The sequence below is a fragment of the Oreochromis aureus genome, linkage group 3 (genome assembly GCF_013358895.1).
Source record: "Oreochromis aureus strain Israel breed Guangdong linkage group 3, ZZ_aureus, whole genome shotgun sequence".
Lineage (NCBI taxonomy): Eukaryota > Metazoa > Chordata > Actinopteri > Cichliformes > Cichlidae > Oreochromis > Oreochromis aureus.
This window is the reverse complement of record NC_052944.1, coordinates 129,323,396-129,339,939: the sequence shown is the minus strand read 5'-3', so window position 1 is coordinate 129,339,939 and position 16,544 is coordinate 129,323,396. Positions and strand designations below refer to the sequence as shown.

The following is a 16,544-nucleotide window of genomic DNA, read 5'->3' as shown; positions in this document are numbered from 1 at the left end:
ATAGTAACCATTGTACTTAACGTAAATATGAAAGAAAAAAAATTGTGTATGTTTCTGTTCTGTGTCCTGTGTACTGTTTGTTTGTATATGTGTCTTTCTGGCTGCTGTTACAACCAAATTTCCCCTTGTGGGACAATTAAAGGATTATTCTATTCTAAAATATTTTTTCAATAATAATTTTTTTAAATATTTCTTACAGCTCTAATGTGCAGCTGTCAGCTTACAAATAAACCGGGGCCTTTGATTTGTTATTTCTCTCTTCTTCCACACAAAATGGACCAATCGAATGCCGCCTTCATCAGTCACAAACATGAGCACATGAATGCATGATAAAGACCTATGAAGAAGTGAATCTGAATGAATATATTTGTGTGAGCGCTCTTTTATGTGGACAGAGACTGAAGCTGAGTGAAGTTTTTCCCCACATTGTGACAGCTGTTATCTCTGACTGCAGGTTTAGCTTTCATCAAGCCAGCTAACACAAAGAAAGCCTACTTATGATGGACCTGCTTCATTGTTCAGCCCTCTGTGTATTAAAATTAACATACTAAAAATGTTTCCACTGCTGACGTCATGGAGCATCTCGTCATATGAAGAAATAATCATGTAAAGTAGAATTCATTTACCTGAGCTGTGAGATATAAGGCAGACACTGCAGCAAACTCCTCACTTCACTCTCTTCATGTGAGCAGTCTGTCAGCTCCACTCGTTTCTTCTCTGGTTGGAGTTTCAGCACTTCCAGGAGGATGGAGGTCTTTCTCTCTGAGAGCTTTATGGACCAGACTGCAGGAGCTGACTGGAAAACTGACTGTAATGATGGAAGGACACTCAGACCTGTTTTAGTCTGATAGTCCTTCACATGGGAGCACAGATCCAGCAGGAAGTCAAGACTATATTTCTTCTTATAATCATTCATGAATCTGCCATCAAAAATGAATGTTTGATTTGTGCACACTGATGCTAACAGCTCCAGCATCTTCTCTCCTTTCTGCTGTTCTCTCTTTGCTGCTGCAATGAAGAGATCCATGAAGATTCTGATTTCTTCTGAAGACTCAGGTCTGATTCTGAAATCATGATAGTGAAGATTAATAAACATTAGTTGTGTAGTTTGAACAAAATAAAGTTTTACTGCAAGTTTTAGTTCCAATATATTAGACAAGGCAAAACAGCATATAAGCACAGTCCCCAAATAGTTAGTTTCTCTGATAAAAAGTTAGTTTCTCTTTCTGTAAAAGCTGTGCTGTTTTCCGAACACAGCTGAAGTCCTTCCAACATGCCCAAATCACCCCGAGCCATTCAATCGAATGTGTGCTAATTAAAAGATGATATTCAGGACCAGTGTTGGGGAGTAACGGAATACATGTACCGCCGTTACGTATTTAAAATACAAAATATGAGTAACTGTATTCCGTTACAGTTACCGTTTAAAAAGGTGGTATTTAGAATACAGTTACTTTGTTGAAATAAATGGATTACACGGCGGTACTTTCCTGTTTCATATTGTCGCGGGTCAGGATTGTTTGGGTTTGTTTGACAGCTATGTTCTGTTGTTCCAGGCGGCAGCGTTACGGTTGCCATGGTTACAGGGTGACGCTCTCTGTCTCTGCGTGTTTCCTGAGTGAGAGAGCGCCTTTTTGTTGTTGTTGTGCTAAGCTAATAGACAGAATGCTACAGGATGTAGCATCATGGGCAGTGTAGTCCGTGCTGCAGGGAGAACCATACCATTTTGACCTAATGTTCAGCATCATTCTTGTATTAAGTCAACTTACAGCCCTCCACAGGATGAAATGAAAGTCAAATTTATGATCAACAAAAGTTTATGTCTATACTACGAGACTCTGGGACCGTTGCTGTTAACAGTACCAGTTTCTCTATGCTGGAATGTTTTTCATTAAAACATAAAACTAAGAAAATTTGAAATGTTACAGGCACAACCTTCCCTTTAAGAAGGCAGCGTATGATGTGATCAACAAACTATTATTTGTACACATTTGTTTCACACTGGGACTCGAACGCAGCTTGCATTTGTGCATCTGTAAATTAGTCTCAAAGCACACGTGGGCACATGACGTGATCTGTGCGTATCGGGCGATTCGTCCTCACATATTTAAGGTTTTGTGAGTGAGCAAGAGAGATGTTACGTGTAGTCTAGACATTTCTACTCACAGAGAGGGTTTGGAAAGCCAAAATTATCAGATCTGGGAAGCTGAACTTCATAAATTTTTATTTCATTCATTTTCCAGAAGGTGTGACTCAAACAAAAGTGCAAATTATATTTTTAAAAAGCAAAAATAGGAAAAATGCAAACAGCTACAAACAAAGAAAAGAAAAGAAGAAAACGAGAAACAACATCAGAATAATTTGGATGAGAAGAAGCTGAAGTAAACTGCACACTAGAAGAAGAGGTTTAAAAACTATTGCTGTATATGAAACAAAGATAGTATTAAACAATAATTCTGCAAATTACTGGAATATAAAATGATGAAACAAGTTTCAAATAATAATATTTAAGAAAGTCAGGGACTCTTCCACTAATGTGATGAAATATAAGACGGAAGAGACTGTTGGGATTTAGAGATTCTTTTATAGCTGCCATATAATCTGCCTTATGATAAATGGATTAATAACATGTTCTACAGTATTATTTTATCAGTAATATTGTTTACAGGGTTCATATTGGATTGAATATGTTTGTCATCACATTCATTCTATTCACAGGTTGAGTTCATTCTATACACATTGCATAACTGTGCTTGTTTAGAGTTGATGTTCTATCCAAGAGGGTTTTAAGCTTCACTGGTGAGAGTGTCCAGGTGATACATGTTGAGGGAAGATGAGAACATAGCAGGTTAATTGCATGCATGCTTACAATACACATAAATCTAGTAGCAGGCCTGAGCGAAGGCCCAAGTGTCTTCTGCTTCTTATTTGAGACCTGCGCCAATTCAGTCTACTTAGTGATTGAGGACGAGGGTCCATTATTAGCCCTTAGAGGCCCTGGAGCTTGAAGTTATTACCTTAAAAGGAAGGTGTTATCAAAAAGGGAAGTTATATGTCTGTTCATAGTTATTAGAGATGTACAAGATGTACCCTTGTCTGTAAACAATGACTGGACATAATGTATTTTTGACCTGTATTGACGTGTATGTGGGGGTGTGATCCTCTATGCTATAAAACCAGAACTCAGTGTATTTTGGTCAGAGCAAATAAGCCATATGCTGACGGTTGTTCTCCGTTGTCAATAAACTCATCGTTTGATTGTACTTTTCTGGGCCTCCGTCGTTTGTTGTCTGGTCTACAGTTGATCGATCTCGCTTCATTTGGTGGAGGATGCGGGCAACTGACGATCAGCAGAAAGAAGTACAGGTGTTTGTTGTCGGCGGAGGTCGAGCCCGGATTAGGTAATCGAACGACAGAGGTCACGGTGACAGCTCGACTACTGGGCCCACATAATAAAAAGGTAAGGCACAAACCTCTTAAACAGAAATTGTGCTGTAGTGGATTATAAATTCTAAAACAGGTAGTCGAGCGGTCATCTGTTGATCTCTGTTTTGAGTTTTGTTTGCAGCGAAAGTGAAACTTAAGAGTAGTGTTGCATTCATGGTCGCCTTGGAAAAAGCAGTACTGAGCTAAAAGTAACTAGAGATGTTGTTTTAAGGAAATAATCTCTTTATTCCTCTCTATAAGTGTTTAAAAGTCACGGAGCTGAAGAACTCCACCCCTGGGAAAGACGTTTCCTGGGTATTAAACTAGGGGAGGGGCCCCGCTGAGATTTTGTGGCCTCAGATATAGCCCTGGTGATCGCAGAGGATCATTGTTAGGGAGACACTTAAATAAGAGAAAAAGGATAAATACCGGACACGAAGGTCCGAGGAGTTGATATATGAGCTAAGAGAAACTCAAGCCAGCCGTGAGCTTGAGGTTTTGCAGTAAAGCCAGCCGAGCAGTAAAGTGAAACTAAGGTCTGTTGTGTTGAAGTAACTCTGAGAATAAATACTGTGAGCTATGAGAGACGATTAAAAGTATTACCTGTGCATTTGTGGACCACCGTGGGCCGAGAAAAGCTGTGTTTTTGTTGATATATCTGGAGAATTTGCAGACCTGTTGACGTCTCTTAAAGACGAGCAGCGGTGTGTATATCCGGGTTGTAGGGACCCACTCATACAGCTGGAAACCGTGACGTAAGAAACTGTCTGCAATGATTTAAGTGCCAGCCGGCTGCAGGCTGTGTGTGAGAGAGGCTGTAAAAGTCTCTTTTCCCGTTCTTTTTGCTGGGGAAAAGTGCGCAGTTAAAATTTGGGTGCGGTCACTTCCCCTTTTAATGTTAACAAAGAATAGACACATTGATTAAATGAGGGATAGACAAAAAGGCATGCTCATTGTGCCGTTGTTTCATTATAGGTGCTTGGAAATAGACAGTGAGAGGCCCACGGGGATCCCATTAAGGCTGCTGAAGCATTTTCCTGTTTTGTGAGCGTGCCTTTGGTGATTTTGAAATACAGTATCACTGGACAGGGTGATTCTAATATAAGAGTTATTTTAATCCAACCAGAAACAGAGTAAGAATAAAGCTGTGAGCCTCCTCCTGAGTGGAGAGAATCTGCAGAATTTTTGAGTATCTCTTGTCAAAGAAAAGGGAAAAGAGATTCTGTGTACGGCAGACCGTGAAGTTTCTAGATTAAATCAGAGAGAACTAATGTGGCCGAAGGTTGGATCTGATATGAGGTGAACAGACGACCGGTCTAAAAAGATTAAAAGGTACGCACAAACCTGTTCAATAAGCAAATTTGTGCAAATTGGCTGAATTCTAAATTATCTGTTCGCTGAGTAGATGATCTTAACTACTAAATTGGCGCAGTAGGGGTAAAACTGAATTCTCAAGAATAAAGTAAAATGTCGAAGTAATGAATGAGTAACTTGGAAGTAATGAGAAGCTTTGAAGCAAGGATAATGAAACTTTGAGAAACAGACAGTGCTGAGTTAAAAGGTTATATGGTATTTCATGGTAAAAAAGAAAAAGAGACCAATGCATGTTTAAGAATAAGAAGAATATAAGAGTTATTGGTCAGCTTATGGTTTAATAAGTGTCAAACTCACGGGATTGGAGAATCCTGTACCTCTTTGAGATTTCAAAGAGGAGCTCCGGCGTGGGCATATGTCAGGTGGTGTTGCCGAGAGTTGTGGGCTCGGTGAATAGCTAATGATCAAGAGGATCATTTTGGGAGACGCTTATTTGTAAGTAAAAGGATTAAGTTTGGACGAGGAAGTCCGACAGAAAACACCTGGTGTTGTCAGGATGTTTAAGTGATACAGAAGTTCAGAAAATCGAGTCAGAAATGGGTTTTGTGGCTCTTAGTAAACTGATTTTGAAGGAAAATCAGTGTTTATTGTGCTGAAGTAACAGATCTGGTGGTCTGAGGAAAAGAAATAAATCGGTTAATGGCTGATATATTTATATGAATTTTGGTGGATCTGCTGAGGTCCAGAAAATAATCAATGCGGACTGTGTTTGTTCGAACGTTGATAAATGATCCAGGAAGAGTTGCCCTGGGTCTGTGTCTGTGTCTGTGTTGTTCAGTGACAACATGCACAGTTTAAAATTGGGCGCTGTTCCTTCCTCTTTTTAGTTTCAAAACACAGAGGCTGTTGGATTAAGAATTACTGTGTGAGGAACGGCTTCACTTTTACCTAGGAAAATAATAATATGCTTACTTTTGGGTCTATGAAGATCTCGTAACATTCCGGTGGAGATGCCGGGGTATAAAGAGTGAGCTCGGACGAAGGGGTCCGAGAAAAAGACACCGTGAGTTGAGCAAGGTGTTTAACTGACTCAGGATTTCAGAGAATCAAGTCAGCTGTGATCTTGAGTTTTAATAGTAAGTTGAGTTTGAAGGAAAATCGACGTTTACCATGTTGAAGTAATTCTGATGATATTACTAGATGTGTTGTGATAACAAGTAAAGAATAAGTTGTGTAAATGTCAACACACGATTGTGTTGAGATGTATGGATCGGCTGCGGTCCACCTGATAAGTTAATACTGGGTAAACTGAGACAATAAACTGTTTTTAAATCTTCACTGGCTGCAGTGAGATACATGTGCTGAAGATTACTGGACCCGGCGAGGTCCATATGATGAAGTTCTTGGGCAGATAAATGACAGAAACAGTTTCCGAATTTTGAGGAGAATTCTGAAGCACTGAGGTTGAATTTTCTCTGTGCTTGGTGCGCTGTGTGGACTTATATCAGAGTTATAAGTCCAAAGGTTATGACCTGGAGGTCATTCATGGTGTTTAAAGAAGAACAGGAATTAGAAAAGGATATTTAATGTCATATTTTGTGTAAATTGAGGAAAACTCACCACATGTGTTCACCTTTTTTTTATTTAAAGGGACACAGACATTAACACACACACACAGTTCTTGGGTGTGAGTTACTTCCTCTTTTAATTTTAAACTGCAACACATGTGTTCATTGAACTAGAATTTCAGCAGTGGATGAGACAGGATTTAGGTTAGGGCTAGTCAAAGATAAAGATGACTTTTATTAGTCCCACAGCTGGGAAATTTGTTTTGGTTAAAGCAAAAGTGCAAAGTTATGCAGTAGAAATTAGAAAACACTGGAATGCAATAAGATAAAGTAGAATAGAATAATATATACAATAGAATAAAATAGAATACCAATACTATATACAGCTGAGTAAGAAAATACAAAATACAACTTTGTCAAAGAAAGAAGTGCACATATAGCAGTCTTAGTCTTAGTATGAGGGTTCTGGTAAAGTAAAAGATTATGCTCAAAGTTTTATGCCCTGGAGGCCAAGAGTCGTGTGTAGAGAAGAACATGACTTGGAAACGGACATTTAAGGTCACATTTTGTCTAAGATGGGGAGAATTGTCCCATATGTGTTTATTTCTCTTCTTTTTAAGAGGACAGACGCACTGAGTGTTGTCTACTTGCTCTTTCTGATTCTAAGCAAGCATGTTTGATAAAATACTCTTAGGAAAGCGTATTTCGAGTGCTTCTAAGTGTGTGAATGTTGTGAGTACTTGATTTGAATGATTCTGTGTGATTTGTACAAAATAATAAATAAGTAATAATAACTCATAGGGGAGTGCGTGAATAGAGGAGGCCTGAGAGAGTGTGTGTGCGTCAAACAGGAAGTCTGATTATAGCTGGGGAGAGACGTTGCAGCATGAAAACAGAGCAATTAGAGACTGAATGTCTTAAGAAAAAGTAATAAAATATATTAATTACATGTTTTAGAAAAAGAAAGACTGAGAAAATAAATACATGAACTAACAATTACATTAATGAATAGAAAACACACGTACACAAATTGTTACAGGTGAAATGTTGGGAATAATCAGAAGTGAGATAGCTTAATATACTGATGAAATGAAGAAAGCAGCTTACACTCCTTTGATTTCCAGAGTCAGTGTGTCCCTCCCTCATAGCACCCGTGCCCACTTGGCCCCGTATCAGGCGAGCATGGAAGGCTGGACAGCCCATGACGGGTAAGATCCCACCTCGAAACCCTGGGACAACCTAAGGCAAGGCGCAGTCACGATTGCTTGAACCTAAGTCCCTGTGAGCTTGGACTCACTGGTGGAGACGGGACTTCAAGGGTAAAGCCGCTGGGGCAGAGGGGGAAAGGCTAAACAAACATGTCATTAACAATGACGAGTGATGAGCCAAAGAGGGGAGACACTCACTGTCTTACGAAAAGAAACATATACACAATCACACACACAAATAGAAAATGCGTTAACCTTAGAATACAAAAGAGTTCATGAAGATCAGATAGCAGGTTTAGCATAGGAGTCTGTTTATCATGTTGTCCAACTCGCTTAGTGTGTAGTAGTTTTCAGAAGAGAAAATTTAGAATTTAGTGTTGATGGTGTGCAAGTTGTGTGGTGTTTAAAGAGATTTTCTGTGTTTTGAGCAGGTGAGGTGATGTTAGTTGACCTGAGAGTGTCAGGACCCTGAAGAACTTGTGGCAAAATGTTCTGTGTTTAAGATTGTTGAGGTTGTTGTTGTAGTGATGGGTTACTTCTATCGGTTAGATTTGTGTTGTTTTCTTATTTTAATAGAGGGAGTTTTATCAAACATGCACATGTCTAAGGGGGTCCATCATTTTTGTAACAGTGCACTTAGAAAAACCTGTCAGGTGATTTTGTTTTGTGTTTTGATGAGCCAATAATCAGCTCTCTTTTTCTCATTTTTGTTCTAAGCAGGCCTGCAAAAGAGTGAATAACAGCGCTGACAAAAGTCTCAGGACAACAAAGATAAGGTGATCTTTTCCAGATTACAGTGGGCAGAGGAGAAGGCTAAGTCTCTGTCTAAAAGGATTGCCGCGAGCCAATCCAGTCCAAAAGCAGAAAGAACTATTTTCCTAAAAACAAAATAAAACAAATGAATGAGCGCATGTTGCTGAGAGTGAAGACTCTGATTATTTGCGAGGGAGTCCACACTATCAGCAAGACCTGATGTTAATGCATGTGAGTGAATGTGTGTAAATGGATGGTGACTGGACGGACGAGGCAGACCATAGGTTGGACCGACTGGACACTGAGATAAAGACTGGACTAAGGTTAAACACATGACTGATAACTGTTCTGTTTTAAGTTTCCTTTCTTATAACACAGGTTGGATCATAAGTGGGGAAAAACTGAGTATGAAATGTGAACTTCTGGTTAACATACAGGTTTTTGTTTCTAGGAAGTTCCAAGGATGCAGGCTGTGGATGGAGCCAAGAAAAGATTTGACATAATGATTAATTTGATTTCATTCCTTAAACACAGGTTTGAAGAGCCGGAGCATGAATATCTAATATGATATGACTAACCTTTTTCTTTTAATCTCCTAAGCTCGAGTGAAGGATTTTGAGTTTGTAACACATAAGATGTGTCACAAAAGGGGGGAGTTACAGGATTTAAAGTTTAATTTGAAAGGGGTTTTAGGATCGTTTTATGACGTTTGGGGTTTTTGATAATTTAGATATAGAAATTGTTTTGTGGTTCTTTTTGATCTGTTTCTATGCTCAGATGGTGATGGTTTATATCTTATCCAGGGCGTGTTTAATAAAACTAAAAGTGTTGCTCACACACATGAAGGGCATGGAGATTAAGTAAAGTTAATATAAAGGACAGAGCCCAGAACATGATATGGTGAAACAACTTTGAATGATTAAAGGAACCTTAGATGAACACAGTAGATTAGTGAGGTGTAGCAGAGAGAGGCTTTTTGTTTTCTATCTTTTACAGGAGAAGATTTCAGGACCACAGCGACCATAGGGGGGGCGAGAATCCTGGAAGCCCCAGACCGAACGGAACCAACCAGAGAAAGGAGAAAAACAGAGCACAAAGACACCTAGTTGTTTATATTACAAAGAAGATCAAAAGCTTGTTAGACATAGGTTATAATGGAAGCATAAAAGGGATGAGAGGAACTTTACATAACATAGAAATCCTGCAACAATTAAGTAAATTGCCCAAACACAGTGTTCAGACCGGATATGCGCTACCCGTTAAAGGGGCGAAGAAATCAGGCCTAAGTTTGAAAAATGAAATGGGTTAACTCGATAGAGGATGTTTCCAAAGGTTGAGAAAATAAGGTAGGACCTTTTACCAGGAGAAAGCTAATTGTATCTTTTACACTTTATAGTGTGCACTGAGGGAAGTCAGGAATAGTTTAAACTAGGATTGAAAAAATTAAACTAGGTGAAAAAAGGGGGTGTAGCAAGTAGATTTAGGGCAGCTCACAGCCTGGCGTAAACGCAAGGTGCCGTCACACAGCTTAAGTTATTTGTTTGATTTATTTTTATGACAAAATAATAAGGAAACATTGAAAACATACAACCCGTTGAGGAGACAGATAGGGTTGGGGAATTGAAAGGTTTTGTTTGTTTAGCATAATCTCTTTTGTTATATTTTAGCTTTAACAGGGAACATGCCTCTCTGGAGCTTCTCTCCTGATGCTACCCTGCCAAACACCCTTATCCATAGAGACTATGTCAGCTCCCAAACAGACAGCAACAAACCAAATCTAGCAATAAAACAACTTAAACATCAATAGTAACAAAGCAAGAACAATACAGAATCCACATCTGAACCGAAGAATAAAACAGTGAAATGTGGATTATTAAATATTAGGTCTCTCTCTTCAAAGCCTCTGTTAGCTCACGCCAAGCGGTCACAGCAGATGGCTGCCCGTACCTGAGCGTGGTTCTGTCGGAGGTTTCTTCCTGTTAAAAGGGAGTTTTTCCTTCCCACTGTTGCCAAAGTGCTTCTTCAAAGGGGGTCACAAGATTGTTGGGTTTTTCTCTGAATCTATGAAGCGCCTGGAGGCAACTTTTGTTGTGATTTGGCGCTATATAAATAAAATTCAATTGGATTGGATTGAAGTAAACTTAAATGTGATAAATTAGGAATTAGTTCATTTCTCGAGTGAGAAATGAAAAAGGGGGACTGGTGTTAGGAATAAAAGAAATATTTTTAATGTGTACTTTAATAATGAAGGCTTGTAGAGCAAGGCTACCTTTGACTTACAAACAAGAGCTCAGCCAGACTGAAAAACAGGAAGTTTTAGTGCACAAGGCATATTAATAGATATAGACACAAAAAAGAGGAACTCCCCATACAAACAATGTTCAAGACTGTGTGACGTGTAAAGTACCGAAATAATACCATATAAGTCACAGCTGATGATTCTAATGTTAGAGAGCTCTTGCAACTGGCGTCTGAGCTGTGCAGAGGTCTCTCACCCCCGGAAGACGATTGAATAAAGAAAGACAGGTACTTATGTATGTCAGCATAAGGTGGAGTCCAACAGAAGCAAGGCACCCTACATGCGCACAGCATGCAGCAGGGGTTGCCAAAATAATATAGAAAACAGCACATGTAGTGAGACAACACCCACTAAAAGTTCTGATTACACATAGTGTGGTGGCATATGTGAACTCGCAGGCGTTCACTATGACATCATTAGCACAACAGAGACTGAGTAAAGTTTTAGATGCTCCAAATCTGACATTTACACATGAAGGAATCAATATGGCAGATCTAATGGGATCAGGAGAACCTCATGATTGTACTAAGAAAGCAGAAGTTGAAGGGAAAGTCAGGGAAGATTTAAAAGCAGAACCTATCCCTGGAGCTGAGGATTGGTTCATAGATGGCTGCTGTCATCGTGATGAAGAAGGATCGAAAGCAGGCTATGCTATAGTCTGCAAACAAGGAACTGAATTTGAGCCCACGAGGAACTCCAGAAGTGGAAGGAGCCACGCTGGACGGGTCCTTACGAGGTCATTGCCAGAACAACTAGAGCAGTTCAACTAAAAGGGAAAGGCGATACCTGGTATCATTGGTCGCAGTGTGCGCCAGCACATGAGAGTTTGGGAGAGGAAAACTCCTCTTCAACTAACACAGGTGTCAACGATAACGAGCAGAGGCAAAATAAATCCTCTCACCTGTGCAATGGGCCAACCAGTAGTCTACCTGGGAGGCCGAAGAGAGAAGAGCAGCAGCTGAGAAGGTCGCCACGCCAGCAGAAAGGAGCGGTGACAAGTTGAGGACTCCACAAAAGCAGGGGAGTTTCATTCCAGGATACAAAGTTTATATAACATGATGCAAACACACGAGTCAGAGACACGTAATGAGAAAACTGATTAGAATGTTCCTTACAACTACATGTTTATTGTATGCAATGATATTAACTATGGCTGTGTTGTTTATTGTCTATATTTTGCAGGGCACTCCGGACCACTTGTCTGAACACGGAGGCCAGTCCAGCCCAGCACTTCCTGAGACTGTAGTTGCCAAAACGGGATCGGTAAAAAACACAAAAGCGCAAGGTGTCAGGTAAAGGTGATGAGTGTCTCAGCATGAATAATGGCATAGAGTTGAATTATGTTAAAGGGTCTACCAGCTCATTCACATTTGATTTTTGTGACGTCATTAAGTGTACAGGAGCTAGTAGTAGCTGGAGAGCGTATGATGTATGGGTCTGCAATCACCCCATGATATGCTTAGGGTAAATTTAGTTGATGCAAAGTCTAAGCCGCTCGCAGAAAGCTTAATCACCATTCTGACTGATCAGATGGTAACTTCGAGAACAGTAGCTCAAAAGGAACAGGAACCAAAAGGGAGAGTACTTCTGACAACAGATTACTCTAGACTAAAGCCTAAGGATTTGATAAAGCGCGCCACGGGTTTCAAGGACAGTAACCTCTGGCTTGATTGGGTGGCTCAAAATGCTAGAGAACAACATGTATCTGACTGTGTTGCCTGTGCGTCAGCTAGGCCATGTTTGTTTATAGAGCCCGCACCATTGCATTAGAGGATGAGTGGGGCTATGATTGTATGTTACAGTTAACTAGGAGTGCAGTGACTACTGGCAACTGTACTTTGTTGTCCAGACTTTTCCCTGCCGTTTCAAAGCAGACAGCAGTGGGACCATTTATGCCAAAACAAGATAACTACACATGTTTTAAGCTTTCTACAGATAATGAAAAGTACAAGGTGGGAGAGATCGACCCAACTTGGTGTGCTGTCACACTCACGGGACGAACCACCAACAATGTAAGCGACTCTAGCACGATAATTGGAACATGGTCAAGAAGTGGGCTCTATTATTACTGTGGGGAAAATACTCGTGCTCCTATGGGAAGCGTAGGGACATGTGTGATGGTGCGATTGGGAGCTCCGCTCATGCTTATTGGGAACCAGGTAAAGGCTATTCCACAACACAACACACGTACCTTAGCCGCCAGACGTAAGAGACATATTTTGGCCAAAAGAGGGACCCAGGGTACACATGCATATGACCCTAGGTTAAACTCTCCGACCTGGATAGACTCTATTGGAGTGCCCAGGGGAGTTCCAGATGAGTATAGACTGGTAAATCCGGTAGCTGCAGGATTTGAAAGTATATTTCTTTGGGTGACACCTAATAAGAATGTTGATCGCATTAACTATGTTCATTGCAATCTGCTGAGATTCTCTAACCTAACCAGGGATGCCATGATGGGGTTCGCAGAACAATTGGGTCCGAGTTTGCTGATGGGAAATCGAATGGCCCTTAACATGAGAAGGGAGGCGTGTGCGCCATATTCGGAGACATGTGCTGCACTTTATCCCTAATAATACTGCCCCAGATGGCTCAGTAACCCGAGCTCTGGAGAGCTTGAAAACTTTGTCTAAAACTATGCATGAACACTCAGGTATCGAAAATCTGCTGGCGTCCTGGATGACATCTGTGTTTGGACAATGGAAAGGTGTGGCTATGTCAGTAATGTTTTCTTTGACTGTACTTTTGGGAATACTGGTCATCGCTAGTTGTTGTATCATTCCTTGTGTCAGAGGATTGTTGGTAAAAGTAATGGCGAGGGTTCCTAACCCTGGCTGGGTTGAGGCATCTACCAGATGAACTTAGAACCCATAGAGTGGGGCAGGGAGTGATACAACATGAGTGTGGTGACATTCCTTGTTGGAATGTCAAAAGAGGGAATGTTGGGATTTAGAGATTCTTTTATTGCTGCCATATACTCTGCCTTATGATAAATGCATTAATAACATGTTCTACAGTATTATTTTATCAGTAATATTGTTTACAGGGTTCATATTGGATTGAATATGTTTGTCGTCACATTCATTCTATTCACAGGTTTAGTTCATTCTATACACAATGCATAACTGTGCTTGTTTAGAGTTGATGTTCTATCCAAGAGGGTTTTAAGCTTCACTGGTGAGAGTGTCCAGGTGATACATGTTGAGGGAAGATGAGAACATAGCAGGTTAATTTCATGCATGCTTACAATACACATAAATCTAGCAACAGGCCTGAGCGAAGGCCCAAGTGTCTTCTGCTTCTTATTTGAGACCTGCGCCAATTCAGTCTACTTAGTGATTGAGGACGAGGGTCCATTATTAGCCCTTAGAGGCCCTGAAGCTTGAAGTTATTACCTTAAAAGGAAGGTGTTATCAAAAAGAGAAGTTATATGTCTGTTCATAGTTATTAGAGATGTACAAGATGTACCCTTGTCTGTAAACAATGACTGGACATAATGTATTTTTGACCTGTATTGACGTGTATGTGGGGGTGTGATCCTCTATGCTATAAAACCAGAACTCAGTGTATTTTGGTCAGAGCAAATAAGCCATATGCTGACGGTTGTTCTCCGTTGTCAATAAACTCATCGTTTGATTGTACTTTTCTGGGCCTCCGTCGTTTGTTGTCTGGTCTACAGTTGATCGATCTCGCTTCAAGACCGACCAGTGTTTTAAAAAATATTACAAGAAATGATATTCCCAGGAAAAAATGGAGATGTATGAATCCAAGATGGCAGCATGCTCTTTGTTTGTTACGTGTCTGTCTGAAATCAGTTGTCTGTAATTAGTTGTTCTTAAAAGATTTTTTTCGTATTTTTTCGTATCTCTTAACGTATTTCTTAACAATTTTTTAACGTATTTCTTAACCTGACAGTTAATATTGCATGGATTGTTGGAAAATGTGTGGTTGGTAGATGCTCTGGAATTTGATGGATGCCTCTTCCTGGAGCTAACAGGCCTAGCCTGGCCCTGTACCGTCCTCCTGGAGTTAACTGGCCTAGACCCGGCTCTACACCATCTTCCAGGAGCTAACTGGCTAAGGTCTGGCCCTGCACCATCCTCCAGGAGCCAAGTGGCTTAGGCCTGGCCCTTTGCCATCCTTGTGGAGCTAACTGGCTTAGGTCCGGCCTTGTACCATCTCCCATGAGTTAACTGGCTTAGGCCTGGCCCTGCACCGTCCTTCAGGAGCTAATTGGCTTAGGCCCGGTCCAGCATCTTCCCACAGGAGCAAACTGGCCAAGATCTGGCCCTGCACTGTCCTCCAGGAGTTAACTGGCTCAGGCCTGGCCAAGCGCTGTCCTTCTGGAGTTAACTGGCTTAGGTCTGGCCTTGTGCCATTTTCCTGGAGCTAACTGGTTTGCTTCACCCACAGGTCTGTACTGTTCAATTTGTTAAGTACTAAAATTGTGGATGATGGCAGTATTTACTATATATATATTCCTCTTGGCCTTTTTGGACCCTCGGATAAGCAATTGCATATGGACACATAGCAGGGGAATCTCTGAAAATGATCTTTATCTGCAAGAGAACTCTGAAAAAGGCACATGCTCTATAATGTTGCAAAAAATAGAGCAGTTACCAACTCAGTTGGATCATGACATTAGTTTCATGCCTGTTTTGCCCAGAGACTTCCCTAAACTTCAGTCTACTCTGGTCTTGCATACTTATTTCATTTGCCCATTTAATGGAGGCTTCAGCTCGGGTTCAACATATCAAAGTTCTGAACCCAAATCAAAGGTGAAACAGAGGTTGTTGATTGTCTTGCTTCTATTTTTGTCAGGAAATGTGCAACCAAATCCTGGCCCTGAACTGCAATATTCCCAGACTCCTTCTGATTTTAAAATAATGTCTGGTGTCAAATATATTCATCTTAATGTGCGCAGCTTACTACCGAAGATGGACATGGTCAAAATTTGGGTTAAATCTACAGATGCAGATGTTGTTATAATTTCTGAAACTTGGTTAACTAAATCTATTACCAATGAAGACATTAACATATATGGATACAATGTATATCGTACTGATAGGCCAAAAAGGAGGCGGTGTAGCTATTTATGTCAAATCAAGATTTAATGCCTCGATTGTTCTGTCCCAATCGATATGCAAACAAATGGAGTTTTTGGCTTTGAATGTAGATATTGCTAATACTCTTTCGATAACCATTGTTGGGTGTTACAGGCCCCCATCTGCTTCAAAAGAGGCATTATCTTCACTAAAGCATCTTTTGGCTAAATTAAATTACACTGAACTACTAATGGCTGGAGATTTGAACTGGGACTGGCTAAATGCAACTTCTGGTGAATTTAAAGAATTTTGCGATTCAATTAATCTTACCCAGCTAGTCTATCTTCCTACCAGGCCAAATCTTAAATGCCCTGAAAAGTCCACATTAATTGATTTGGTTTTAACAAATGTACCTCATAAATTCTCTTCGCTTGGTGTCTTCTGTAATGACCTAAGTGATCACTGTGTTGTTGCTGTTTGTAGAAATGCTAAAATTCCAAAATGTAAGCCGCGCATAGTGTGTAAAAGGAATCTTAAACAATTCAATGAACAGGCTTTTCATCATGATTTGTCAGTAGTTAACTGGGAAAAATCGGACTATTACCAGATGTAGAGTTAGCCTGGACATATTTTAAGGAAAGTTTTATGGAAATTGTTAATAAACATGCCCCTTACGGAAAGTTAGAATTAAAGGCCGAGAAAATCCCTGGTTCTCGCAGACACACTGCAGATAACATACACAAGCGTAATAGAGCATGGGACAAGGCGAGGCAAACAGATACTACCACTGATTGGTCTGTTTTCAAACAGCTTAGAAATAAATGCACTTCTCTTTATTTAAAAAGGCCAAATCCGAATACTTTTTGTCTGTCACCACTGAGAATCTCAACGATCCACAGAAATTTTGGAAAGTAATCAAGTCTTTTTCTGC

At 40.3% G+C, this 16,544-nt stretch overlaps 1 protein-coding gene across 1 annotated transcript in view; it reads right to left on the bottom strand.

The window, feature by feature from the left end:
- The window catches only part of LOC116333338, a 41,530-nt gene that overhangs the window by 19,554 nt on the left and 5,432 nt on the right, over positions 1-16,544 (bottom strand). Inside the window, exon 2 of the mRNA XM_039608521.1 lies at positions 627-1,064. Coding sequence (XP_039464455.1) covers positions 627-1,027 — 401 coding nt within the window. The 5' untranslated portion in view covers positions 1,028-1,064. The remainder of the gene's footprint in view (positions 1-626; positions 1,065-16,544) is intronic.